This window comes from Phacochoerus africanus, chromosome 8 (assembly GCF_016906955.1).
Source record: "Phacochoerus africanus isolate WHEZ1 chromosome 8, ROS_Pafr_v1, whole genome shotgun sequence".
NCBI lineage: Eukaryota > Metazoa > Chordata > Mammalia > Artiodactyla > Suidae > Phacochoerus > Phacochoerus africanus.
In genome coordinates this window covers 149,473,269-149,500,052 of record NC_062551.1, presented here as the reverse complement: position 1 = coordinate 149,500,052, position 26,784 = coordinate 149,473,269, and the positions used below count along the sequence as shown (strand labels likewise).

General features: G+C 36.3%; 1 protein-coding gene across 4 annotated transcripts in view; it reads right to left on the bottom strand.

Moving 5' to 3' along the window:
- DOCK7 (dedicator of cytokinesis 7) overlaps window positions 1-26,784 on the bottom strand; it is a 225,551-nt gene that overhangs the window by 13,721 nt on the left and 185,046 nt on the right. For 2 of the 4 annotated variants that reach the window (XM_047788826.1, XM_047788828.1), the window contains 10 exons: window positions 21,081-21,239; window positions 20,281-20,381; window positions 19,166-19,358; window positions 16,788-16,931; window positions 13,838-13,969; window positions 12,297-12,311; window positions 4,388-4,513; window positions 1,617-1,706; window positions 1,267-1,503; window positions 773-916 (listed from right to left, as the gene is read on the bottom strand). In XM_047788826.1, the coding sequence (XP_047644782.1) occupies window positions 773-916; window positions 1,267-1,503; window positions 1,617-1,706; window positions 4,388-4,513; window positions 12,297-12,311; window positions 13,838-13,969; window positions 16,788-16,931; window positions 19,166-19,358; window positions 20,281-20,381; window positions 21,081-21,239 (1,341 nt within the window). Of the gene's footprint in view, window positions 1-772; window positions 917-1,266; window positions 1,504-1,616; window positions 1,707-4,387; window positions 4,523-12,296; window positions 12,312-13,837; window positions 13,970-16,787; window positions 16,932-19,165; window positions 19,359-20,280; window positions 20,382-21,080; window positions 21,240-26,784 lie in introns of all 4 variants that reach the window. The other 2 variants (XM_047788827.1, XM_047788829.1) reach the window with 1 other exon arrangement.

Below are 26,784 nucleotides of genomic sequence, written 5' to 3'. Positions count from 1 at the left end.
AAAACAATATTTTGTACATATATTATAAAAATTTTCAAAATGATTTCACATTACTTAATTTACTCTTCTCAGCTCACGCTGAAGGAGATCTGGAGAAGATAACTTCGGGAAGTATCTAAGAAAATAGGCATTCACATGCATGTAGCCCTGAAAATGAGTCTTTCTTTTTGGATCACATTCTTTCAGTACAAGCTTTTGAAAGAAAGGTCATTTTGAGTGAATCTATTCCTTCTTAATAGAATGTTTCAGAACAGTTAGAAAAATAGAGGCAGTAGAGAAGGCAGGTGTGCAAAATCCTAATAACTGAGATAATACTAAAAATTTTTTTGTTTTTTTTTGGAGTTCCCATCTTGGCGCAGCAGAAACAAATCCAACTAGGAACCATGAATTTGTGGGTTCGATCCCTGGCCTCGCTCAGTGGGTTAAGGATCCAGCGTTGCCATGAGCTGTGGTGTAGGACCCAGACAAGGCTCGGATCTGGCATTGCTATGGCTGTGGCTGAGCTGGCAGCAACAGCTCCAACTCGACCCCTAGCCTGGGAACCTCCATATGCTGCGGGTGCAGCCCTAAAAAGACAAAAGACAAAAAAAAATTTTTTTTGTTTTTTAGTTTAAACTTTCTTATTTTCAATGTCTCATGTAAACACTTCTATCATATATCTTTCTCATTTGATTTGACACTTCTTTGTGATCTTTGTAAAATATAATAATGAAATCACTCCAGATTCCATTTATAACTTAAATCACACAGTATGAGCAAAAAAACCTCTAACCTGATTCACTGTTGTGCCTACAGATCCCTGGAGTACCATCTGCAGCATTTTGGGGTCTGCTGGATCCTGATGTGTTGCAAATGCCAACTCCTGCGTTTTTTTCTGCATGTCTTCAATAGCAACTTCAATTGGTGTTAAGATGATCTGGGTGAAATAACATCTATTAGGTCAGTGTATTGACTGAAAACTATTTAATGAGCTTTGTATCTAGTCAGTTAAAATTAAAAAATTGAGACCAATTGTAAACCATTATCTGGTAATAAAATTCCAAACTCTGGATCACGAAATTAAAAAAAAAAAATCACTCTTTTAAAGCATAAGCTGAGGGTAAAACCAGGGACTCAGAAGAGAGGCTGAAAGTTAACGACTTAAAAATGGGTAAAGTTCTAGGATGTTACCATGCCAGGAAGGATACACAACGCTACATGCGCACTGTTCTCACATGGCTCCAAGGTGCTGCTCCACGAATCCTATCTCCCTGTTTGGAGGCTTACCTCCTCTTTGTGAGTGACATTGACTCTGGTCTTAATATAAGGAAAGGCATGAGAAGTGGTCAGAATGGTCTTCCGTTTGAATTGTTCATGAAGCTCCCCGTGGGCGCGGCCGTCTAACGTGAAGGGCGTACAGTACATGAAACGACGAAGATTGTAATTTTTGTCAAAATATGTGATTCTGTCCTTCATCTCATATGTGTCGAAGTACGGCTCCACGTAGGTAATCTGAATATACGCCTGGGAAAGGAAGAGGTCCTTCATTTTCTCACTGTTAAATCATTTCGTCCTCCTCCAACAAAAGCACGGGCTCAAAGCTCTACTTAGGCGTCATGACAGTCCAATGACCGTACCTTGTTAGGATCTAATTTACACTTGTCTACAGGATTAGAATCCTTGATGACTTCAACCACATCCTCGCCAAATCTTTCTCCATAAAATCCCTAAAATAAAGAAAAAGACATCTTTCATACGATGTTAACCGCAGTAGAGAAGACAGAAGGCCTCGGAGGGAGACTCCTAAGCAAAATCAGGCCATGTGGTAAGTTCTGGAATAACCGTGTCAATAACTACAAAATAATTATTTAGGTTCACAAAAATTATATTTAGCCTAGCAAATTAGCATGGCCCTAGGACATATTTATTTGATGTTACTGCCATCATCATTCCTCACTTTTTTTATTTTATTTTTTTTATTTTTTGTCTTTTTGCTATTTCTTGGGCCACTCCCGCGGCACGTGGAGGTTCCCAGGCTAGGGGTCCAATCAGAGCTGTAGCCACCGGCCTACACCAGAGCCACAGCAACGCGGGATCCGAGCCGCATCTGCAACCTACACCACAGCTCAAGGCAACGCCGGATCCTTAACCCACTGAGCAAGGGCAGGGACCGAACCCGCAACCTCATGGTTCCTAGTGGGATTCTTTGGCCACTGCACCACGACGGGAACTCCCATTCCTCACTTTAAATAACACACAATAGAAAAGAAAAAAACCAATTTTCGGCAATGAAAATACCAGATTCCACAACAGGCCCTCAAGAAACACACAGAAAAAGAACAGAAAGCAGATACAAGAGAAACTCAAAAAAAAAAAAAAAAAGACAAAAAACCAAAAGGAGTTCCCGTCGTGGCACAGTGGAAACAAATCCAACTAGGAACCATGAGGTTTCGGGTTTGATCCCTGGCCTCGCTCAGCAGGTTAAGAATCCGGCGTTGCCATGAGCTGTAGTGTAGGTAGCAGATGCAGCTCACATCTGGCATTGCTGTGGCTCTGGCATAGGCTGGCAGCTACAGCTCTGATTAGACCCCTAGCCTGGGAATCTCCATATGCCGCGAGAGTGGCCAAGAAATGCCAAAAAAGAAAAAAAAAGACAAAAAAAAAAGACAAAAGAAACTCACTATTGGAGTTCCCATTGTGGCTCAGTGGAAACAAATCTGACTAGTATCTGTGAGGACACAGGTTCAATCCCTGGCCTTGCTCAGTGGGTTAAGGATCTGGCATTTCCGTGAGCTGTGGTGTAGGTCAGACACAGCTCGGATCTGGTGCTGCTGTGGCTGTGGCGTAGGCAGGTGGCTACAGTTCTGATTCAACCCCTGGCCTGGGAATCTTCCATATGCTGGGTGTGGTCCTAAAAAGGCAAAAAACAAAACAAAACAAAACAAAGCCCTCATTATCTTTGACGTACAGGATATTAACTTTTATTGAGTTTCATGTAACCTGATTTCTTGCAGACATGGGTCAATTAATAAGAATTCTTCTTAATGAATTATTAATGAAATCTTCCAGAATTTTCAAATAAAAGCATTGACTTGTTGAAGTTTTGTCTAGGTTCAGATTTAGAAAAGGAAACCCTGGGTCAGGAATGCAGTGACTTTTCATAATATGACACTGAGTATCGTCTTGGGAAAAGGATGGAGCTACTCAAAAGGAAAAATTAAATTTGAATCCTCAAAGGAGAACAATCCTTTCTCCCTCAAAGACAATTTTTACGGCTAAGTCTGGGAAATATTGTCTCCATATTTCCCAAGACTTACATAATAGGCTCTTGCAAAACAAAGTCACAGTTTAAACCAATTTATGGAAGTTGAGCCCTGTGAAGTCATCAATAAGAATGAAATACTGAGGCAATTAATATCGACCAAGAATAAAAGCCAGCTTAGACCACTGCTTCTCAAACTCTTAAGTCTATACCAATCACCAGGGATCTCACTAAGATACAGATTTTGATTTGGGTGGTCTAGGTGGGGTCAGAGATTCTGCATTTCAAACAATTTCCCAGGTTTTGTCAATGTGCATCTGTCCACGGACCACACTTTGAGCAACAAGAAGAGAGAAAGGTTGAAAAGAATAACTATGGTAAGAAAGACTGGTTCATAAACATGAAAATAATCACTTATTGTGAAAATTAAGAAGCCACATAAAGGTTAAGGGAGTCTAATATATGTTTTGGGTTTTTGTTTGTTTGTTTGTTTTCAGGGCTGAAGCTGCATATATGGAAGTTCTGGGCTAGGGGTGCAATTGGAGCTGCAGCTGCCAGCCTACAGCACAGCAACACAGCAGCCACAGCAGATCTGTGACCTATACCACAGCTTGCTGCAATGCCAGATCCTTTACCCATTGAGCAAGGTCAGGGATCGAACCTGCGTCCTCAGGTTCCTAACCTATGGAGCCGCAACAGGAACTCCACTAAGAAGTGTTTTTAAAGTATGATTCTAGCTTTTAAGTTGTAAAGATATCTCACTGGGAATCAGTTAAGCCAAAAAGATAATACACTTAGGTCAGAAATTTCTTGGGGTTCTGGGTCTGGTTGCATGATGATTAATTTCTATGCCTTTTTCTACAAAATGTGGGTAATACTATACATACATTTCTCCATAAATCACAGTAATTCTGAAAGGTTGAGAGTTTCTAAAATGTGTGTGAAAATAGACCTTCAAAAAATCAGGTTAATACTTGAAAAATTCAAGAGTATTATTGTACCTATCAAAAATCCTTACACTCTAAAAGAGCACTTTATTTGGCAGGATCTGGCTTATTAAATGATTATATCTGGATTCAGAAAGTCTATTTAATCACAGAAAATACAAATTAAAGATGACATTTTATGAAGCACTACAGCATTCACCTCCAATCTGTGAGATATCTCTGCAAGTTTGGTTATTGCAGGCTCCTTGTAAACAAATTCCTGTTCGTCCAAATCCCCGAACTTGGTTCCATAAAAACCAACACGAAAATAGGTGCCAAACATCCGCTTACCGTCCTAGGTGTAGGAAAAGGAAGAAACTTTAATACAAAGTCTTTTTGTTTTGCACATTCTCTTTACATTGCTGGAGTATTAAATTCTCAAAACACTGCAAAAAGTTTTAATTTGAAACTATGATATTTTATTTCTCAAACGATGAAAGCAACCCCCCCCCCATTATTCCTAACAAATAACATTGTGCAATTAGGGCTTTTACCAAATCACACATGGTATATGCTTTTCAGGGACTGCATCCAGTGACTACCTCATACTGGTCTATGTTCTTAAGTCCATACAACTGAGATAAATTAACTTATTTTCCTTATTGCAAGAAAAGCTGCTCAGTATAAGACGAACTAGGTTTTAGTTATACTGAAATTAGAGGATACTAAGGTTAAATTTAAAAACCACACTAACACTTTTAGTTGCCATGAGTCTTTACAGACTCTCTTTACATATATTAAATGAGATCATAAAAGTTAGGAGCCAAGTACAGCACCTAGCACGGAGCAGATGGTCAGTCAATGTCAAGACCATCCAGAAGAACTGAAGTAAAAGATTTACAATTAGCATCCCTCTGCTGATAAAAATGCTGATATGTGAAAGAGTAACTAAAAATGGAATAGAAAGAAAAAACTATCTAAGTGAAAGATAAAAAGGAAAAAAAAATTGAGAAGAGCTAGTTATTCTCAAGTCTCCAAGCCACCCACTGCATATATTAACCACACAATCATCTCAAGTACAAAATACACTAATCACCTTAACTCTTATACAGCACATCTGAAAACAGATTCCCTCAATGAAAATAAAATATTTGCAAAGTTTTCTATGAAATTCTTACAATTTAGGTACAAAGATGTACAGATGGATTGTGTGGCAGCACCCATCCACACAGCCACAAAGGAATGTTTATATACTTCTGAATTCTCTTTAAGCCTAATAAGTCTGATACTTATTTTTCCTATACTGAGTTCTTACCAGAAAGGCAAAAGGGTATGTAAAATAAGTCACAAATGAAAGAGATAATAAAGCAAAATGGGCAATTCTGATCCTCAAGCTACAGATTTATAATTTTAAAAATATCTCCACATTTCTGTCCAGAAGAAATACAATTTTAAAGAAAAATATCTTCAGAACTAAATAAACTTGAGGTTTCTAATTAAAACATTTTTTTCAGTTCATTTTATTTCAAAATTTAACAGACACAAAAATAAACTGATTTCTACAGCAAATGAAATATCTCTAGATAGATTAAATGTATTCAATCAAAAGTCTCATTAAAACCATTACTAAGCCAATGAAACAATAAAATAGCAAATTTTGATATGATCAAGAAATGAAGGCCCCACTAAATGGAAAATAAAAAAGGCATTTGTGGAGTTCCCGTGGTGGCTCAGTGGTTAACGAATCCGCCTGGGAACCATGAGGTTGTGGGTTCGATCCCTGACCTCGCTCAGTGGGTTAAGGATCCGGCGTTGCCGTGAGCTGTGGTGTAGGTCAGACGCAGCTCGGATCCTGCGCTGTTGTGGCTGTGGCGTAGGCCAGCAGCTGTAGCTCCTATTAGACCCCTAGCCTGGCAACCTCCATATGCTGCGGAAGTGGCCCCATAAAAGGCAAAATACCAAAAAAAAAAAAAAAAAGGCACTTGTGAAAATTAATAATTTGTGATTTTTTCCAAAGATGTCATACATATATACATATTTAATTTTTAAAAAGACCACAAATATCAAAATATTGTTATTCTACCTATACCCCTCTCAGGGCTTTCCAGTTTAAAATTCTGTCCCAAATCTTCAATATTGTGGCCTTTTAAATATCTGAAGACTGTGATTAGAACTTCTTCCACTTAAACCTTCTAGTTCTCCATCATCTTCATATGATAGGAATAACTCTGCCATTTTCATTTTATTAGTTTTCCAATGCCACCTTTTAAAGAGTTGTATCCCAGAAACAGATACAATATTGCTGGTGTGATCTGATCAGGGAAGAGATTACTGGGCTCACTGCCTCCCTGGATATGGGCTTAAATTTTATGAATACGGCTTAAAACTGAACTAGTTACTGAGCAGCCATTTTAAAGCCTTTTTATTTACTTTCTCATACTGACATTCAGTTCAAAGAAAAAAACAATCCCTGAGTGCTCATCATGTGTTAGCCACTATTCATGTTCAGTAATAGGAAAATAAAAGTACTTAAGATTTGGTTCCTCAAGAGAGGAAAAAATATAATCAAATGATTACAGTAGAAAGGGTTACATGCTATAATAAAAAATGGTATTGAGAAAGGAAAGATAAATCCTGTCGGAGCCAAGTCACAAAAGAGGTGACACTCAGACAGGATTCCACAACTTAAAAGAATAGTTAAGTGGATATGAGAGGGAAGGAAAGGATGCTCGAGAGAGAGAGAGAGAGAAAGAGGAAGAAGAAAAAAGGAAGATGAAATGCATCAAACAGAATGTGTATGAGGGAAACTATTCACTCATTTGCATATTTACTGAATGCCTGCTATGTGTCAGCAAACTGTTCCAGACACTGGAACCAAAAGAGAGTGGTCAGGGCAGGTGTCACCAAAAGATGACATCTGAGCAAAGACTGAAGGAGGTGTGAAGGTTATTCACGTGGATCTCTGGGGGGAGTGCGTTCCAGGAGGAGGGAAGAGCCAGCGCAAGGGTCTTAGAGCAGGAACCTACCTCACGTGTTGCAAGAACAGGAAGGTGGCCAGTGTGGCTGAAGCAGAGGGTGCAAGGGGGAGGAGATCAGCGGCGAGAAGATCAGAGGTAACTATAAGGAGTTACTGGAATTGGAAATAAACGTGCATGTAGTGGAGTCGGAGAGGGAGCTCCAGACAGAGGAAGGCTAAGAGTCTGAGTGAATTTATTTTCAACTTACAAAGAGTTCTCTAGTGTAAAAACAATGACCCTATCAGGTTCATGAGCACCAAATCATACAGCTTTATCTTCAGGGAAAACATCCCTTCATCTTATTTCCTCTTTAGAGTTTTGGACCACAGGATGATACCCATTTTCCTTCGAATTAGGAAAAAATACATATATATACTTTCCTACAACCTAGCATATATTTTTCTAGCGTCACTTTTCTTTACCGTCATGAATTCTTTCTGAAGTTCCCATCATCCCCACACTCCAATTTATTCTTCCTTAGCAATTCTAACTTATTGATTTCACCATCCTGTATATGATGAAACTATGTCCCAGACAAGGAAATCCATCTACTCATCTATCCGTGTCTTTAGTGGTTGAAGCCTCTTCTGACAAATATATCTTAAATCTTCTCAAATTTCTTATCTTTGCTTAGCAGGAAACATTTGGTTTGGTTAGTTGTATATTTCCATAATGACGTTACTTCTAAAACTTTTATCCTCGTCCTACTGTTCTCCACTACGCTGCCTTCAAGTTTATTCATTTCCAGATAGACATACCAGTACTTCACACAGGGGTAATATCCTTCTCTTCTATGAGGTCTATTCCTCTTAAAGAACACATACACTTTTATCAGTTTATTAGTCATAGATCTCAACCTGGAATATAACACCTTTTAAATTTCACAGCTAAACTGTGTTAAGATTTCAAGTAATAGTAACAATAACAATGATGATGATGATATCATAACAATAACGACAACAATCTCCAATTTTTTTTAAAGTATTTACTATGTGCTAGTCACTGGTTATCCACTTTGCATGCATTATGTCAATTCTTACCACAACCATAACACACCATTATTTTCAATCTCATTTTACAGATGAGGAAAAGTAACTTGCCCAAGGTCACAGTGCTAGTCAGCAGTGGAGCTGAGACTTAAATTCCAATCAATAGGAGTTCCTGTCGTGGTTCAGCAGTAACAAACCTGACTAGTATCCACGAGGATGTGGGTTCGATCCCTGGCCTCACTCAGTTGGGTTAAGGATCCAGTGTTGCCGTGAGCTGTGTGTAGGTCACAGATGCAGCTTGGATCCAGCATCGCTGTGGCTGTGGCATAGGCTGGCAGCTGCAGCTCCAATTAGACCCCTGGCCTGGGAACTTCCATATGCTGCACATGAGGCCCTAAAAAGAAAAAAGAAAAAAAAAACCCAACAATATATTTGACACCTGAGCCCAAGCTCTTAGTTAAGCTATATAATCCCTATGTTCTATATGCTGGTATACAAACAGTAAGACATAAGCATGATCCCTAAGCCATCTTTCACTTCTCTGATGTCTTCCTTGAGAATTTTTGAGAATTTCCTTGAATAATTACTTGAGAATTACTGGCTATCTCCCTCCCTATGTTTTGTCCTTCTCTATATCACAACACTGTCCTCTACTGTAATTATTACTGCATGTTTGCATCTCCTTCTTGCATATTCCAGTAAGAAAATCAGGTTGCAGTTTACTTACCAAATATATTTTCTAAGATATATCCTACCATATTTTTCCTCAGTTCAATTTTGACTGTTACATGTCTCAGACCAGAAAAAAAGAAATCATGTCCAATATTCTCTACAAAGTAAATGTTTGTTGTCCATATTTTTTCTCCTCAAAAGCAGCATGAAGGGCAGAACCCAATCAGAGGTACAGCATCATCAGGGGCTTAGTCATGGGTCTACACCAATTATTAGGGAGTCGACAACTATCACAAAGTACCCCCTCCTAGAGGAGTCTTTTCTCATTTACTGATTTTTCTTAATGTTCTACATATCTGACTTCACCTCACTACCTTCCTGAGGTAAACACAGGTAGAAGTTTTATACCTACACTGGTTTAATGTCTCCTTTAAAGGTTGCATTTTCCCATTCAACTATTTGCTATAAAAGCACTTGTTTTGACTATGGAATTTTTTTTTCATGACCTTCATTCAGAGATTCCGCATTCCCCCATTAAAATTTGCTGTTTTTCATTCTGCTCTTTTACTTGCTTGGATGAGTTAATTTATCTCATGCAGCTTTAGCATGGATTGAAGCATATAAAAATTCAACACTAGCCACTGCATCAGAACTATGGCTCGTAATTTGTCAGCATATAAAAACCAAAATCTTGATTCATGTTCTTGTCCAATCAGTACAATGACAAGAGTTAAGATATACTTATTTTGTATGTTTCAATCTCAAAGTTAGGGTACCACACTTTTTGTTAGGGACCCAGCAGAGAAAACACAATTTAAAGCTAAGCCCATCTTATCAAACCTGTTTGGAGACCATGATATGTATCTACTAGGGTGGTGATACTTCCCCTAGGGTAGTGAAATATGTTGTACTATTTTTAAGAAAAAAAAAAAAAGGAGACAGTATCATATGACTATATTATCAATGGTTGGGGAATGATTATTCTGAAAAATATGAACTTGCATTAATCTACTTTCTGAATACAAATTGATCATTATTTGATAAATGGATAAATGGATATTTTAAAGTAAAATATATACACACTAACTATGAACTGGCTATAAATTTCCATACAGAAATTCAGTACTCCTCTTTTTTCTAAAAATAATTTTAAAATGTAATTATAAGGAAGAAATTATTAAAACACGTTATTCCTTATTAGTTTATGAAAAATAAGTTGGTTTGTGAAAAAAGAAAATAAATACTCGACAGCCATTATGATACTGAAACTGGAACAGCAGATAACAGCCACCATGATTTAAGAAGGGTCATGATTTGTTATTTTGCATGGTAAATACTTCAATAAATTGCTAACTGTCAAGGCTTAAAGTTATCTTTTACACACACAAACAACCCTAAAAAGCCTTGCCGACTTAAATAATTTGTACCAAATCAAGAAGCACAATGAAAAATGAAACACAATACTAACATAAACCCAGGTGGCTTTCCTCTAAGTCAAGGAGAGAGTTATTAATTCAAAGAGCCTTTCTACAGTGTATAAGTTATCCTTATTGGATCTCAATCCAGTGAGAGTTCTTTAAGAATATCAGGAAATTAGCTAGGAAACATAGCTTTTAGAAAACATGAAATTACTGAAGCTTTCCCAGAGTCAAAAAGAAAAATATTCACAAGATAGGAACTTACCACAATAGACAATAGTAAAAGTAGGGAGTAGGGTCAGCAACCAGGGGCAAGAGAGAAGAGAAAACAGAAAGCATTTTAATTAGGGAAAATTCAAAACAAATAAGCAGCAAATGGTAGCAAACACATTTTTAAAAATGCAAGCATCCATTTAAGTTTTACAAGGGAAAAGCAAAAAACAAACGTGCAACAATTTTAGAAGCTACAAAGCTAAAGGTCCAGTGAAAGTAGTGGCAAGAATATAAACAAGAAAATAAAGCCTGTGCAACTTTTACCATGCAATAAACATGATGATAGAATATTAATGTCATAACCAGTGAATATTATACCTTTCAGGGGTCGATTTAGCATCAAGCAGACTAGTAATAAACTGCTCAGAGGTTTTGATATATCTTCTTTTATGCCTACTTTTCAGCTAATTCCATTTCATGTTAGGAAATCCATAAGGAAACTTTATCACTCATAGATAACCATGGAAAGTCTCTTTATATAAGTCTTATTAATTGAGCCATAGAAATAAAAGGTTCTATATTATGTATTAATAAGGTCATACACATTTAATCTGTAGAACTAAGGTAGATATGAAAGTACTGGCTTCATTTGAAGAAAAACCAAAGCTGTCATCTTAATTCAGAAACGGAAGTAAATGCAACAGTAACAATTATGTGGAAAGTTTTCTAGTTGGGTCTCAAAACAAGGATTGCAGCAGAAAACTAAACAGAAAGCCTAAGCTGTTTAACCGATATAAACTTGACTACAAAGTGAGAGGCAAAGCAGAAAGCTTTATAAATACTTAGCTTTAAATAAATCTGGTTTATTAGTATCTTGCTTTACCTCATAAAGATAAATTACTCTGTAGAATTTTCTATTTTATAGAATTCTTTCTTTTACAGAAAATTTTAAAACAAATGGCAATCCTAATTCTTCCTGGCATTTTTCAGGTAAGATTTGATTTGTATGTAAATTCATAAGCCTAACTACTTATTGCATAAAATAAATCACATGTAGTCTTCATTAAACACTAATTATCAAACACCTTCAGAATATGAGGTCAAATTAAAATTGCAAGTTCTCTCAATCTCTTTATCCCTTTTCCCAAGAAAATTCAAATGACAAAAGTGAGTGTCTTTCCTCAGTAGTAGTTAACACTCAAAGTGAAGTGACTCAAGATCAAATTAACACAGTCTTTCATCAATTCTAAGATACATATTTTTTGCCATATTTTAGTATAGCTATAGTTGATAGTCGTCTTTCAACTGATAGTGTGTTGTGGTTTAATACACAGCAGAGGGTTTTTTCCTTATATTTTACTCAAAAAAGAAAAATAATGGGATATCTTACAATTGATGGCATCTTCAATCAGACAAAATACAGTATTTTTTATTTACACCTCTGAGCAATAACACATAAATCGACCTCTGTGAAATGATGTGAAACAACACGGTTAAAAAAAGAAATCTGTGTGTAAATGTTGATGAAAGAAAATGCTTCAAAGGATAAAAACAAACTAAAGTGATGACAAAGTAGCTCATTTACCAAAGAATCTCATTAGTGTAACATACGGATTTCCATGCACTGCCTATAACCTCTTAATAAAAAATTTCTTAACATAACTTACAGTATTTTAACAAAATTTCTTTGGTTAATGAATACAGTTGATAGCAGATAGCAACAGAATGCCCACAGCTAGCACATGTGGGCAAAGCATTGGCATAAGAAATCTGATCAAATCAATCTATTAGTGTCTTTAACTAACTAAAACATTACCTACCTCCCAGCCAGTACTCTGTATGGTAAAAAGTAAAAAAGGGCAAGTCATAAAAAAAAAAAAAAAAACTGTTTAAAAAGAACAACCAAAAAAAAAAAAAGCCAAAGGAAGTTCAGTAGTGAAAGGCACCATATACCACAAATTCTTCCCCACACAGAAGACACCAGGATATTTTAAACACCATATTCTTTCACTTAAGACCTGTGATAATTTTACAAATTGCTTGTTCAAATCCCAGAAACTAGAATTTTACATTTTAAAACTTTAATATGTAAAAAGTACAAATTTGGGGGAAAGAAAACCAACTGATTGTTTCATTTGCATGTCTAAATTAGATCGCTAAATCAAGTGAACCGTACTTCACTAAAGTAGCCAAGGTAAATTAGAGCAGAAATTGATATTTCACTCAAATGCCTTTGAAACAAATGGGTGAAAGTTTCTTGGAAGCTACTAGCTCTAGATGTTCCAGACCTGACATGTGTAATCTGTAGTTCACAGCTCTTGAACACTACATGTACAACTGATTATAAAAAGACCTACCTGTTATGATCAAGAATCCTAACAATCTTTTGCAACTTCAGAATTTTAGTAAATAACAAAATTCTGGCTTAACAGTATAGCAGTCCTACTGAAGACTGTTAAAAGTTTTTCAGTTTATATCAATCCATCTAGAACAGCTTAGTCCATGGCAAGAACGAGGTCGTCAAGCTGACAGACAATAAAGTCAAACTAATAGTGAACACAAAAGTGGAAAACTAATGCTCTACTTCTTTCTTAGACAATGGCAGTGGCAGACAATAGCATGGGTAACACCGGGAAGGGAAGAGAAAATGGGAGGAGGAGGAGGCTCAACAGATATTTCAATGGAGCCAAGGATTTAGTTTCAGGGAAATCAGGTGCTAGCTGTGTACTTCATTTTTAAACCTAGTTTATTTTTATTTTAGTTTTAGTGACGATATGCGAATTCCATGAACTATATATACTGAAATCGTGTTATTATAACTGAATAAACATGACAACCCTTTTATTCATTATTTTCACTAAATATTATTTTCATATTAGAAATAAGCCAAAGGATGACTGAATGAAAATATCTAGGAAAAACAGTTAAAGTTCAGCTGAAATCATTAGAAATATTAGCAGTTTATTAAATGTTCATATCATTTTTAAAAATTTAAATGTAAAAACTTTTTTGGCAGCAAATGAATAGAAATAAATTTAAAAATCAGATTCATAACTAACTTACACTGTGAAACAAAAAGTAACTTACAATCTTAAAAAATTGAGCAACTAGTAATAATTCAAAAAAGTGAAGGAAAAAAGCTATATGGAAAGATTATGATAATCATAATCTACTTCAGGTAAACTCATTTTCTGTTAATGAGTCTTGCTTTGGCCATGAACCATTATTCTGACACTGTTCATTTGCAACCTGATTAAAATGGTCACTTCATGGGATTTAGTTTGACATTAGTACAAAGCAACATTAAAGCTTGTAGACAGTTTTCTCTGTTTATACTGAAGCTAGAAATTATAATCTTTACCTGATGGACAATTTTGCTGAATGCTTCTTGAAGTTTACCATGAATCGTGGATAGTTTCTTTGCATCCCGATTAGCTTCATGAATAGGAATAAGTACTTTGTAAACCTCATTAACTGCTTCATACATGCCAGCCTATAAGAATAATATGATATTGCTTTCTTTTACATCAGTAAGAAAGTGTAATTATGACTTATAAATTCATAATATTTCTAACACAATATGGTTATTTTCTAATAGGACATTAAAAAAAAACACTGCCACCTTTTGATCTAAGGCCTAATAAAATAATTTTGTACAATATATTATCTCTTCTAGATGGATGGATGAATATGTATTGTGTGTGTTTGTGTGTGCATTTAAAATATACACTCAAACACATATGCATATTTATACTTCTATATAATTTGAATTGGACATTTCTCTTTTATCTACCCAGTAATTAATTAACTAAAACAAATGTGCGTGTGTGTGTACTTATATATGCATACATACTTTTGCAGAAATGAATTCTGAGCAGAAGAATAAAAGGAACTCAATTATTACACCAGTCACAGACATGTGGATATCAGATAACCTGTGGCTGCCTAGGACACTAAAATTACATACTTTCCCAAAGTATTAAATTTGCACAAGAAAGCTTACTGGAACTCTCCTAAGGGAAGATCACTGGTCTTTAACGAAACATAACAAGGTTCTGAGCCACCAGATTTTATTCAACTAGGGGTCAGTTGGTCAGTGATTGACCAAAGACTGATCTGGCTAAAATCAGAGTGATGGACAAAATGTTTTTATACTGCTACTCCACTCTTTTGTCTTTAATAATGGATTGGGGGCTCTAGTGAAGGAAAAGAGAGATACTTTCCAAGAGCCATTGAGTTTCCACTACCTCACAAACCAGCAAACAAATTTTCCCAAGGAAATAAACATATGGTTCTTTTATTTCTAATCAGCTCCCAGGAATATATTTAAGCAATCATGCAGCTATAGCAGTAAAATATATTTATTGTACTAAAATGCCCCATAATTATTTTAATATTAAACAGATAAACTAAAACATAAGGCAATGCAAAATTATATGCTACTGTAAAATATGGGCTCCTGTAATATAGGCTACTGTACCTCAATCTAAATTCACTGCTGTGAATACTAAGACCATATACACACAATGTATATTTATTAAAATATCCCATTAATAGCAAAAAAACTGTTTTCTCAGATCACTTAAATTGAAACTCAAGGAACAGAGATCCAGGGTAAGAATCAGGACAATCACGGGCTTCAAAAACAAGAAATTTTAGAGCAGACCAACACCTAATGTTCTTTGAGTCTCAGAATCATTATTACATGAGTTGCTTCTAAGTGCCAATAGCGATGAGAGGGTGATGACAGCAACCACACTAAAACTTACTTGGAGCCAGGCACTGTGAGAAGCACTTTACAAATGTTAACTCCTTTAATCCTGATAACATTCCTTGAGTTAGGTACTATTATTAAGTCATTTAATAGATAAGAAAAGTGAGGCAATGGGAGGTTGAGGAATTTGTGCCTGAAGTGACTCGGTAGGTTGAGGAATTTGTGCCTGAAGTGACTTAACTACTAAGGTAGCAGAGACAGGATTTGAATTTTGGCTGTATGCCTTCTCAATCTACATTTGTACTCAATGTCTTGTTGGGTAGGGTTAAGGCCAGGAGAAGCAATAACTAATTCCAAATCACAGTACAATGGGGAAGGAGGGAAGCATGGTAAGGCACATCAAGCTTCCCTTTTACTCTAACATGAGCCTCACTGTCTTCCAAAGCTTGGCGCTAGAACACAAAACATGCAGCAGAAAGGTCCCAGAAAGTAGGTGACCCCATCACCATGGTTCAAGAAAGTAAGAGGGATTCGGCATGCTATCTTTTCTTTGTCAAGAAACATCCCATCTTGGGGGAAAAATGTAATTGTAATGTATACATGTAAGGATAACCTGACCCCCTTGCTGTACAGTGGGAAAATTAAAAAAAAAAAAAAAGAAACATCCCATCTCAGATCCACCTGACTGCTTCAATTCTTCCCCACAGATGTGGAGGGAAAAGGACTGAGGTTATACATGGGAGGGCAGGTCAGGCAAAGGATTCGGATAAAGTTCAAAAAGTCGTGATAACGTCTCAGTATCTACCTAATAAAGCTCACTGTGCAGTCAGTGGGATGAGTGGCGTAACTTTCCTGAGCACTAGGGCAATACTCAACACATTCAAAAGAAGATTCTCCTGGAGTTCCCGTCGTGGCGCAGTGGTTAACGAATCCGACTAGGAACCATGAGGTTGCGGGTTCGGTCCCTGCCCTTGCTCAGTGGGTTAAGGATCCGGCGTTGCCGTGAGCTGTAGGTTGCAGACGCGGCTTGGACCCCACGTTGCTGTGGCTCTGGCGTAGGCCGGCGCCTACAGCTCCGATTCGACCCCTAGCCTGGGAACCTCCACATGCCATGGGAGCAGCCCTAGAAAAAGCAAAAAGATAAAAACAAAAACCAAAACAAAAGAAGATTCTCTCTTTCATCCAACAGACATGCTCCATATCTAAAGACATGTTAGTCTACTAAAACAAGAACTTACTTGAAGCATTCAGAAACTTTCTGTGTTTTTTTTATATATAAAATTTTAAGGTTTTAGAAGATGATTGATGGTAAAAGTTTTGCAATTCCCCCCCCCCGCCCCCGCCAACAAAATCTCTTATAGACTAAGTGTTGGTCTGCAAACAAGCAAATGAAAAACACTGGAGGAAGTGACAGAATAAGATAAAAAGGAATAAACAACAAGGAATCTAGAAAGAAAATCTATTACCAAAGAGTCCTTAAGCTACTCAGGGAAAACTATCATAAAGGAAAAGCAGTGTCATAGGCAGAAAGAATAAATACACATGTCATTACTAATTAAGAAGTAACTGTGGGAAGAAATGAACAAGAGTCATCTACCATAGAGAAAGAAGCAGCTGCTTGTTCCAGCAATCCCACAAGTCCTGACTCAGTAAAGTATTTTCCAGAGCAGATACCTTCTTCATCTGGAGATACCACATCATCTGAGACTGCAGATTCTTCTAAAACATTAGATGAAATATTCTAGGAGGAAAATAATGTTTAAGGATTGTGAAATGGAATTCATTTCTTAACACAAAAGATGTACACAAAAAGGTAACTCAAGGTGATATATACCTATCAGCTTAGGTCAAAAAACCCCCAAAAAACAGGGTAGTCACTGCAAAGATAAAAGATAAATCTCCAAAAAGTTTTTTTGTTTTGAAGATGACAATAAAATGATACCACTGCAAGATAACTTTTCCGATAATAAAAAGTTGTAGAAAGAAAAGTAATGGGGGAGTTCCTGTTGTGACTCATTGGGTTATGAACCCAACTAGTTTAGTATCCATGAGGACGCAGGTTTGATCCCTGGCCTCACTCAGTGGGTTAAGGACCCGGTGCTGCCATGAGCTGTGGTGAAGGTCACAGACATGGCTCAGGGCCCGTGCTGCTGTGGCTGTGGCGTAGGTTGGCAGCTACAGCTCTGATTCGACCTCTAGCCTGGGAACTTACACATACTGTAGATATGGCCCTAAAAAGCAAAAAGCAAAAAATAAAAAATAAAAAAAGGGAAAAATCATGGGCTAAGGTAAATCATGGCACCACACAGAACATCTAAAGAGACTTAAAGTCTTTATTTTATTTACTTATTTTTATTTTTAAGGCTGAAACTGCAGAATATGGAAGTTCCCGGGCTAGGGGTCGAATCAGAGCTGCAGCTGCAGGCCTACACCAAGCAACGCCAGATCTGAGCCACATCTGTGACCTAGGCTGCAACTTGCAAGCAATGCCTGATCCTTATCCCACTGCAGCGAGGCCAGAGATCAAACCCATACCCTCTCGGACACTATGCTGGGTTCTTAACCCACTGAGCCACAAAAGGAACTCCAAAGAGTTTTTACTTTTAACTTAACTGATCTTGCCAAAACTTCCTATGAGGGAAATTAAGGTACAAAAACAGTCCCTTGGCTTGCCTAATAGACATCAAGTTAATGAAAAAACTCAGATATAATAAAAACCTTCTTACCCAATGATATTGGGATCAGCCATTATTTCTAAAAAGGAAATGATATACACATACCTTAAATATTTTACTTTAACCTAAATATTCATAGTAGATATATACTCATTTATAATTTATTGAAGTAGGTCTAAGGCCTTTCCTGTGTGTATAGGTCTCCAGATCAGAGTTTCATATAATCTCTCTTGACTAAATAGCCATAATGTTCACCCCCACTTCATCTAAGATTTCCAGTTTTGGTTTCTTTAGAGTAAAAACTTGAACTTAAAAGATTTATCAAATTATCCTGGATTTCTAGAAGCTTGCCCCCCAATCTTTTTGTATTTGTCCAATCCAAAATTAATTCAAGAGGAACTGTTTTGCAGACTCACTTTTATCAAATCTTTGCAAAATATTCAACTTAGTTTTCACAGAAACAATAACTGACTTTCTTTCTGCATTTAGATTTATCAGAGGACATTAATATTTCATTAAATTCTGTAACGTCCTAAACTGGCATTAACAGATTTCAAAGAAAAGAGAAGCATAACTGACTCTTGGTAAGCAAAGAATTCACTAGTGGGTGAGAGGTATGTAACTATATTAGAGGGTAAAGTGCCATCTCTGGTCATGTATTAGCATATTTTATACAGGGAATGGAGAATATTGGTTTATCCGCTATGTTAAATAAAGCCATTTAAGAGTTTCTACTTAGGAATTTCTGTGGTGGCATAGCAGGAAACAAATTCGACTAGGAACCACGAGGTCGCGGGTTTGATCCCTGTCCTCGCTCAGTGGCTTGGATCTGGTGTTGCGGTGGCTGTGGTGTAGGACGACAGCTGTAGCCCCGATTTGACCCCTAGCCTGGGAACTTCCATATGCCTTGGGTGCAGCCCTAAAAATAAAAAAAAAATTAAAAAAAGAGTTTCTACTCAGTTCTGATTCTCAGTATTTTGAATGTATTATATAGATGCTCCAAAGTTCACAGCAGTTGAGGCAAAAAGAATAAATATGCACAGCACTGATAATTCAGAGGTAAGAAAACACGGAAAGAGAATTAACAATACTCTTTAGAAACACATTAACAAGGAATACTCTTTAGAAACATATTAATGAAAGTGACAGTGATATGTTTAATTTCACTTGTGAACCACCACCTTCAGTCTCTACGCTTTCCTTACGAGCTTTACGAGCTGAATCAATCTAACACTAGTAAGAAAAGTTAAATCCAAAAAAGGACATACCTTGATTGACTATAAATCTGGCAGTTTCCTACCTGAAATGTTACACATCCCACAGGAAGATATTTCCGGTCCTCGAGCATGCTCAGATATTCAGCAACAAGCGCTGCTGAGTGAACAAGGCACTGGGCAGCTTCTGCGTGATTGCTGCGTTCCGAGTGTTTGCCAGCCATGTTCTGCAACCAGGTCAGTCGCAGGTCTGGAGAGGTCTGGTAGCCCTTGGCAATTCTAATTAGAAGAGAAATTCTTCTCAATTAGCATGTGCTTCCCGGGCTGAAAGGGATTTCACATTGCTTGTTGAGTGTTTACTTATTCAGTCTTAGTTGTCCAGATTGCTTGTTCAGTGTCACTGCATACAAGCTAATCAGACAAATTTTTGAGTGGTGTGAAAACGTCTTTTGAGTATGCTTAGAGGAATAACTGTGGGCCCATGAAATGGTAATATTAGTTTTTTGCATGGTGGGGGTGCCTAAAAAAAGATTTATATTAAATTTGGCCACTGAGGAAACAATCAGTAAGAGAAAAACTGGGAATTTACGTCTTCATTAAGGGAACATAAACAAGTTTTATATTCAAGGAAAAAAATATAAAAGATTTATAAAATATCATCTTTAAAGAAAATACTTGTTTTATTTGTGCCTTTAAAGAACACCAAAACTGTAAAAAAAGAAGGTTATATGGCAAAGAAAAGTCAAGTTCTACTTACACCTTTCAAGATACACCAGGAATTAGAAAACACAAACTATGTCCCTACAAATATTATCCTATAGGCATAACCATATTTAAAATCAGGGAAACTAATGTAGTAAAACAATACACTGTATCTTATTCCTAAAGAATTGACTTTTACATTTAAAATATGAGTCTTGGGCCTTCCTAGGAAGTCTAGAGCCCAGGGCGCCAAGTTGTTAAATATGTTATCATTATTATTAAAAATCCTCTTGTTTTTGTTAGCCAGTGAACATACCAAACGATTATTCATCGTTCTGAAAAGAGGAAGTGACACAGGGATCTGAAAAAAACCACATTCTGACTTTTCAATTACCATTAGAAAATGACAATTTTTGTATTTTTTTAATCCCATGTTTTCCGTGCATCTTACTAATTTAAGTCCATTATACAAGGTATAAGTGAATCAAACAAATGCTACCTGTACATCAGGTCAATCAGCATTTCAGGATCCTCCTGGTGTTCCTTCATTTTAACAGTATCAGAAAGGATCATGTGGAGATTGAAAACCAAATCTTGGACCTGTAACAGAGAATTGTTACGAAAAACATTCTTCAATTGTCATTCATTCACAATTACTAAATGAGTGTGGACGGTATTTTAGATAAGCATCTAAAGATTTCAAAACAAATAGTATGATTTTGTTATCCCTCTCAAGAGTGTGTATATGTTGGTATATTTTGGCTGCCAGACAGCAAACTTTCCGCAAGTTCCTTGGCAGACTGTTTTTTTCCGTTCTCGCACCTGGAAACAAGTAGAGCTCTAAGTAGAAAGAGAATAATTATAGGGAGATAGCACAGGAGGAAGGAAAAGGAAATTCTCTCTTATGTTTCATATTTTCCAAAATGTAGTTTGTAAAAACTTCAGTTTTTTAAGGCAAATCACTGTTTCATAAATAAGTGGGAATACTAAACAATAAAAAAGAAAAGAAAAGGAAGAAAAGTGGGAATACTGTTTCACCATAAAGCCTTTTGTTTGTCTATACTCCCTAAGTATACCGTTCTCTTTGGTACAAATGCACAGAACTAAACACCAAAGGTATTTATCATTCTGAGAAGGAAGGGTGGCTTATTGAAACAAAAATATTCAGCGCTATCTATGTTATGCTATGATACATGTAGGTTCCTCCAGTAAAAACCAGAGTTTGATTTAACATTTTGGAAAGTGCCTATTTACGATGTCTGTTTTTCAATTTATGCTCTAAAACGTAGTATTTCTGACCTGATCAGGAAATGTCGTTTCTCTCAATTCCAGATCTTCTTCAGCATATGTCAGTATAGTCTTTAGAGAACGTCTTAAGAATTCCTCGTTAAAATTCTGCGACGTGCCCACCAAGGAAGACAGTGACATGGTTACCTGCATTTTAACCCTGGCGAAGTTCTGTAACAGAGAGATTGTCAGGTAAACATTTAATGTAAAAAAAATCTTAAAGGCAAAAAGCCCATGGTTTTTTTTTTCACTCCTAAAAAGAAAAGATCAGTTAAAAAAAAAAACAAAACATTCTAAGCAAAATATTTCTGAGAAAGTAATGAATGTATATATTGAAATAGTATTTTTAAAAAGGACATAAAACTTAGAATCTTGCTGTAGTAAGAGGCTACAAAACAGAGTGAATAAAAAGTTATGTTAGGCTTGAATTAGACGTTGTGCCTAGACTTTTACCTAATTCATCTATTATGAGGTAAATGCTATTAATAGTAACACCATTTTTACGGATAAGTTAGAGAACTTTTTGACTGTTCTCACAAAACTCTTATGTGTTAGGTGTGGTCCTGACACTCTAGCCCCTTTCATTAGGTCCATTGCTACGATCGAAGTAACCTTACACATCCCGTATAAAGTAACTTAAAGGCAGAATCTTTGGAGTGATGCCTCTAAGAGTTTACAGTCTTCTTTTTTTCTACAAATTCATTTCTGTCCCACCATCCCCCACTATGAAAGCACTCTTAAGAGGTTGTCAGTGATAACCTATAATTGCCAAATCCAAGATACCTTTTGTCAATATTCTACTTGACATTGCTGTATATTTAAATACATTTACTTTTTCCTTGAAAATTGCCTGTCTTACCTTCAGCGGTACCACTTTATCCTGATTTTCTTATTCTTTATCTATTCCTTTTCTGTCTCCTTTATTCCTCGATTGTCCTTAAGTATCAGTGTTACCAAAGATTCAGTCAAGAAATCTTTCACTTGTCATATTCTAAAGAGCCTTGTCCATTTCTTTGCTTTCAACCAGTATAGATACATGTCTATGTCTTCAGCTCATTATTTCTCTCTAGAGCTCTAAACTATTATATTTTTACTAGATGGCTCCTTATGAATGTCGCATGGATGCCTCAATTTTAACACTTCTAAAATACCTTCTTTTCCTATTGATTAAATAAATGGTGCTACTATTCCTAGAGTCAGTTGTTCAAGCCAAAACTCTAGGAATCATTCCAGAGTCATTTTCCTCATTATTCTTACAATAAGTCCAATCAACACCATCCTCCAATCTGTTCCAATCTGTTCTTTCCCCACTCCCAATGCTATTGCTTTGGTTTACACCTTTATCATTTCTTACCTGGATTACTGAAAAAACTTCCTAATCAATCTTTCTGCCCTTTTATTCCCCAGCATTATCAGGGGAATTTCTGTAAAATATAAATCTGAAGGCATCACTCCTCTCTTTAAAATACTCCAATGGCTGCTCATAGCTTTTTTCTTTTTTCCATTTCTTTCAACGGCTGTACTTGTGGCACAGGAAGTTCCCAGGGCAGGGGTCAAATTGGAGCTGCAGCTGCAGCCTACTCTACAGCTATGGCAACACTGGATCTGAGCTGCATCTGTAACCTACATCATAGTTTGTGGCAATGCCAGATCCTTAACCCGCTGAGCAAGGCCAGGAATAAAACCTGCATCCTCACAGAGACAACAACGGGTCCTTAACCTGCTGAGCCACAATGGGAATTCCTGCTGCTCATAGCTTTGAGGATAAAATTCAAATATTTGACTCGGTAAATATGTCAAATTATATGGTGGGAACTGAGAATATAGTGAACTGAGAGTATAGTGACAAAGAAGTATCTGCCATATGATAGCTTGGTCTAGACTTTTTTTTTTCTTTTTTCATATTTTTAGGGCCACGCCCTCAGCAGCATATGGAAGTTCCTAAGGGTCGAATCAGAGCTTGTAGCTGCTGGCCTGCACCACAGCCACAGCAACACCAGATCCGAGCCTTGCCTGTGACCTATGCCACGGCTCACAGCAATGCTGGATCCTTAACCCACTGAGCAAGGCCAGGGATCCAAACCCACGTCCTCAAGGATACTAGTCAGATTTGTTAACCACTGAGCCACGAAAGGAACTCCTAGACTTTCAATTACAACTTCATCTCTTATTACTCTCTAAGCCATAACAATTAAGATATCTAGGAAAAAAAAAAAAACCAACAGCCTTCTTTGTTTGCCTGTTTCCTTCTCTCATCTCCATGCCTTTCTAATTTATGTTTATGCCATTTACCAACACAGTTCTCTCCATCTACTTTATCCATCCGCTGGACAATTCTTCACTCTTAGTTTCAGGATCTCCTCTTCCTGAAAACCCATTCCTGAGAGCATAAGCTATTTTTTTCTATGCGTACTCAGTCCCCTATGCTTACCTCGCATTATATTAACAGCAAACACTTATTAAGCATTTGCTCAGAGCCAGTTACTGAGATAAGTATTTTCCTTCACTTATATAACCCTCACAAAACCATCTGAGGTAGGTCTTATTACTATTATTAGTGAAACATTACCTTTTCATCTCTTCCCACAGTAGATGCTAAGCTACTTGAAAATAAAGACTGTCCTTTTATCCATGCTTGCCCAGTGCCTACTAGAGTAGCTAGAAAACAATTCAATACTTAGTTCTAGTATCTCTTGAATCTATAAACTGCATAAAATCACTGCCAGTTATAAATTACTTATTCCCTTTTAGAGGCACTGCCTGACAATAAAATGATATACATGACCTATTTTTATCCTATTATATAAAGTGTTCTTAAATAAAATAACAGGAAAATATATCAAGAAAACACCAAGTGTAGTCAGATTTTAGGGACTTTATTTCAAAAACTAAACAGGATCTATAAAATAACTAGATTCTTTTGTTACGGATTAAGAAAGAGGATGTGGCTTCCAGTAAATAGAGGACAGTGAGAAGCAAGTTCCTACTTCTCCTGGACTTCATACAAAAATAAAAGACGTATAGAAAAAAAAATCTACAAACTCTGTTTCAGCAAAATGAAGAGACTGATATAACCCATTTATTAGAAAAGTGCATAAGAGTTGCCAAGACGAGCTAAGATAGGAAGCAATTTCAATGGAAGGCAAGGAGGGACTAGTAAATAGTCAGGAATTCTAAGGTGCAGATTTCAGGAACAATGAGAAAAATACTTCTATTACATAAGAAATCCACTGTGAAGTGATAAAACTGTCTTGAAAATGAAGTGAGCTAAAAATCTGGGAAGACTGGACAGAAATGCACTGATCAGAAACCTCAGGAAATTAGGCAAGAGTAAGTACAAAAGCAAAACTCTCATGACACACACATTCCTGAAAGAAAGTTCTACAAATACCTGGGCCAAGATAAACTAATTCATTCTATGTTAGGTAATACAAATGTAAAGAAGATCAGTGAAACTCATCGGATAAACAATAACTAATAGAAACCTGTGGTCATAAAACATGAAAATTCTAATAAAATATTTTGCTTTAAATTATAAAACATTTATGAAGCCATTAACTTTAGGAAGGAAGAAAATGGCAGAAATAAAAAAAAAATTTTCAAGGAAAGCCACTGCGATAGCAAGGATTTTTTTATACCCTTCCCCTAAGAACCAATATTCACTAGCTTGGTGGCAATATTGCCCCTACTGAGAATGCGTGCTTAAGGAAATAGAGTACTGAAGGTATTACATAATTATAAAGGTAATCATTAGAGCAATATTAACTCTCTTAAATATGATAAATGCTGCACCTCCAAAATAAGGTCAAATGACTATAAAGTACAGGGTGAAAATAATCAACCAAACTTTTCAAGGACAGGAGTGGGGAGACATAGCAAAATAATACAACACAAATCCAGGATAAATCTGATACAACAACACTATAAAGTTTAATTCAACTTAGAAATTGGATTACAAGGCAAAACACAACTTATTCTGTATATGAGATATATCATCTAAAATAAAGTGATTCAAAAAGTGAAAACAAATGGACAAGCAAAGGTAACTGAAGCCACATTTAAATGAGAAAAAAAGAAAGGTAAAACATACACCCAATCAAAAAATGAGAGATCTAAACAGACATTTCTCCAAAGAAGACAATCAGATGGCCAAAAAAGCACCTGAAAAGATGCTCGACATTGCTAATTATTAGAGAGATGCAAGTAAAACCACAATGAGGTATCACCTCACACCAGTCAAAATGGCAATGATCAAGAGTCTACAAACAGTAAATGCTGGAGAGGGTGTCGAGAAAAGGGAGCCTCCAGAAAAGGTAAACTAGTGCAACCGCTATGGAGGACAGTATGGAGGTTCCTTTAAAAACTAAACATAGAACTACTATATGATCCAGCAATCCCACTCCTGGGCATATATCCAGAGAAAACCGTAATTCACAAAGATACATGCACCGAAATGTCACTGCAGCACTGTTTACAATAGCTGAGTCATGGGAGCAACCTAAATGTCCATTGACAGAGAAATGGATAAGGAAGATGTGGTACATGCATACAATGGAATATTATTCAGCCATAAAAAGAATGAAATAATGTCATTTGTAGCAACATGGATGGACAGAGATTATCATACTGAGTGAAATAAGTCATATGGAGAAAGACAAATATCATATGTTATCACCTGTAAGTAGCATCTAATAAAAATGATACAAAAGAACTTATTTATAAAACAGAAACAAACTCACAGATTTCAAAGCCAAACTTAGGGCTGCCGCAGATGAAACTGTGAGGGGGTTCAGGGGAGAAACTAGGAGGATGGGAATAACATATATACACTGCTGTATAAAATAGATAATGAACAAGAACCTACTGAATAGCACTAGGAAAATCTACTCAATAGTTTGTCATAACCTACATGTGGAAAAAAGAGTGGATCTATGTATATGAATAATTGACCCACTGTGCTGTACATCGGAACAAAACATTGTAAGTCAACTATACGCCAATAAAACTAAAGAAAAAAAAAGAAAGAAAGAATGCAGAGGTATCTTCAGAAGTATCTTTATTCCACACAAGATGGAATCTAGGCCTAAAAGACTAATTTAGATCTTTTTCAATTCTAAAGGAAGATGTAATAGTTACGAACATCAATACACCAAATAAGAGTTAAAGGAAAAAGAAATAATCCCCAGAGGCTTTAAATCATCTCCTTCTGCCCACAAAAAGGACCAAAAATAAACAAGACTATAGAAAAACAAAATAATGTAAATAATAAGGTTTATTTGTTTGTTTAACTCAATACTCTGAAAATAGAGTGCTGCTTCTTTTTAAATGCTTGTGTAACACTCATAAAAATATTACGTGCTTGGACACATAAACACACACATGCACAGGACCAAAAAGGAGACATGATATATAAATTGTATGATTACTCTGCACTAAAACTAACATCAAAACTTTAAAACTCTGGGTTAAAAAGAAAATAAAAACTGAAATTACAGAATACCTACAAAATGAGAACAGTGAAAATACTATATATCAGAATCAGTGAGATACCAAAAGCATGCACAAAGGAACTTAAATACCTTAAATACTTACATGAGTAAAAATAAATAAATTAAACATGACTCAAAAAGTTTGGAAAAAACAACAGATCAAATTAATTATCAAATTAAAAATGCAAATGAAAACATGGAATTCTTCAAAGACTATAATCATAAAA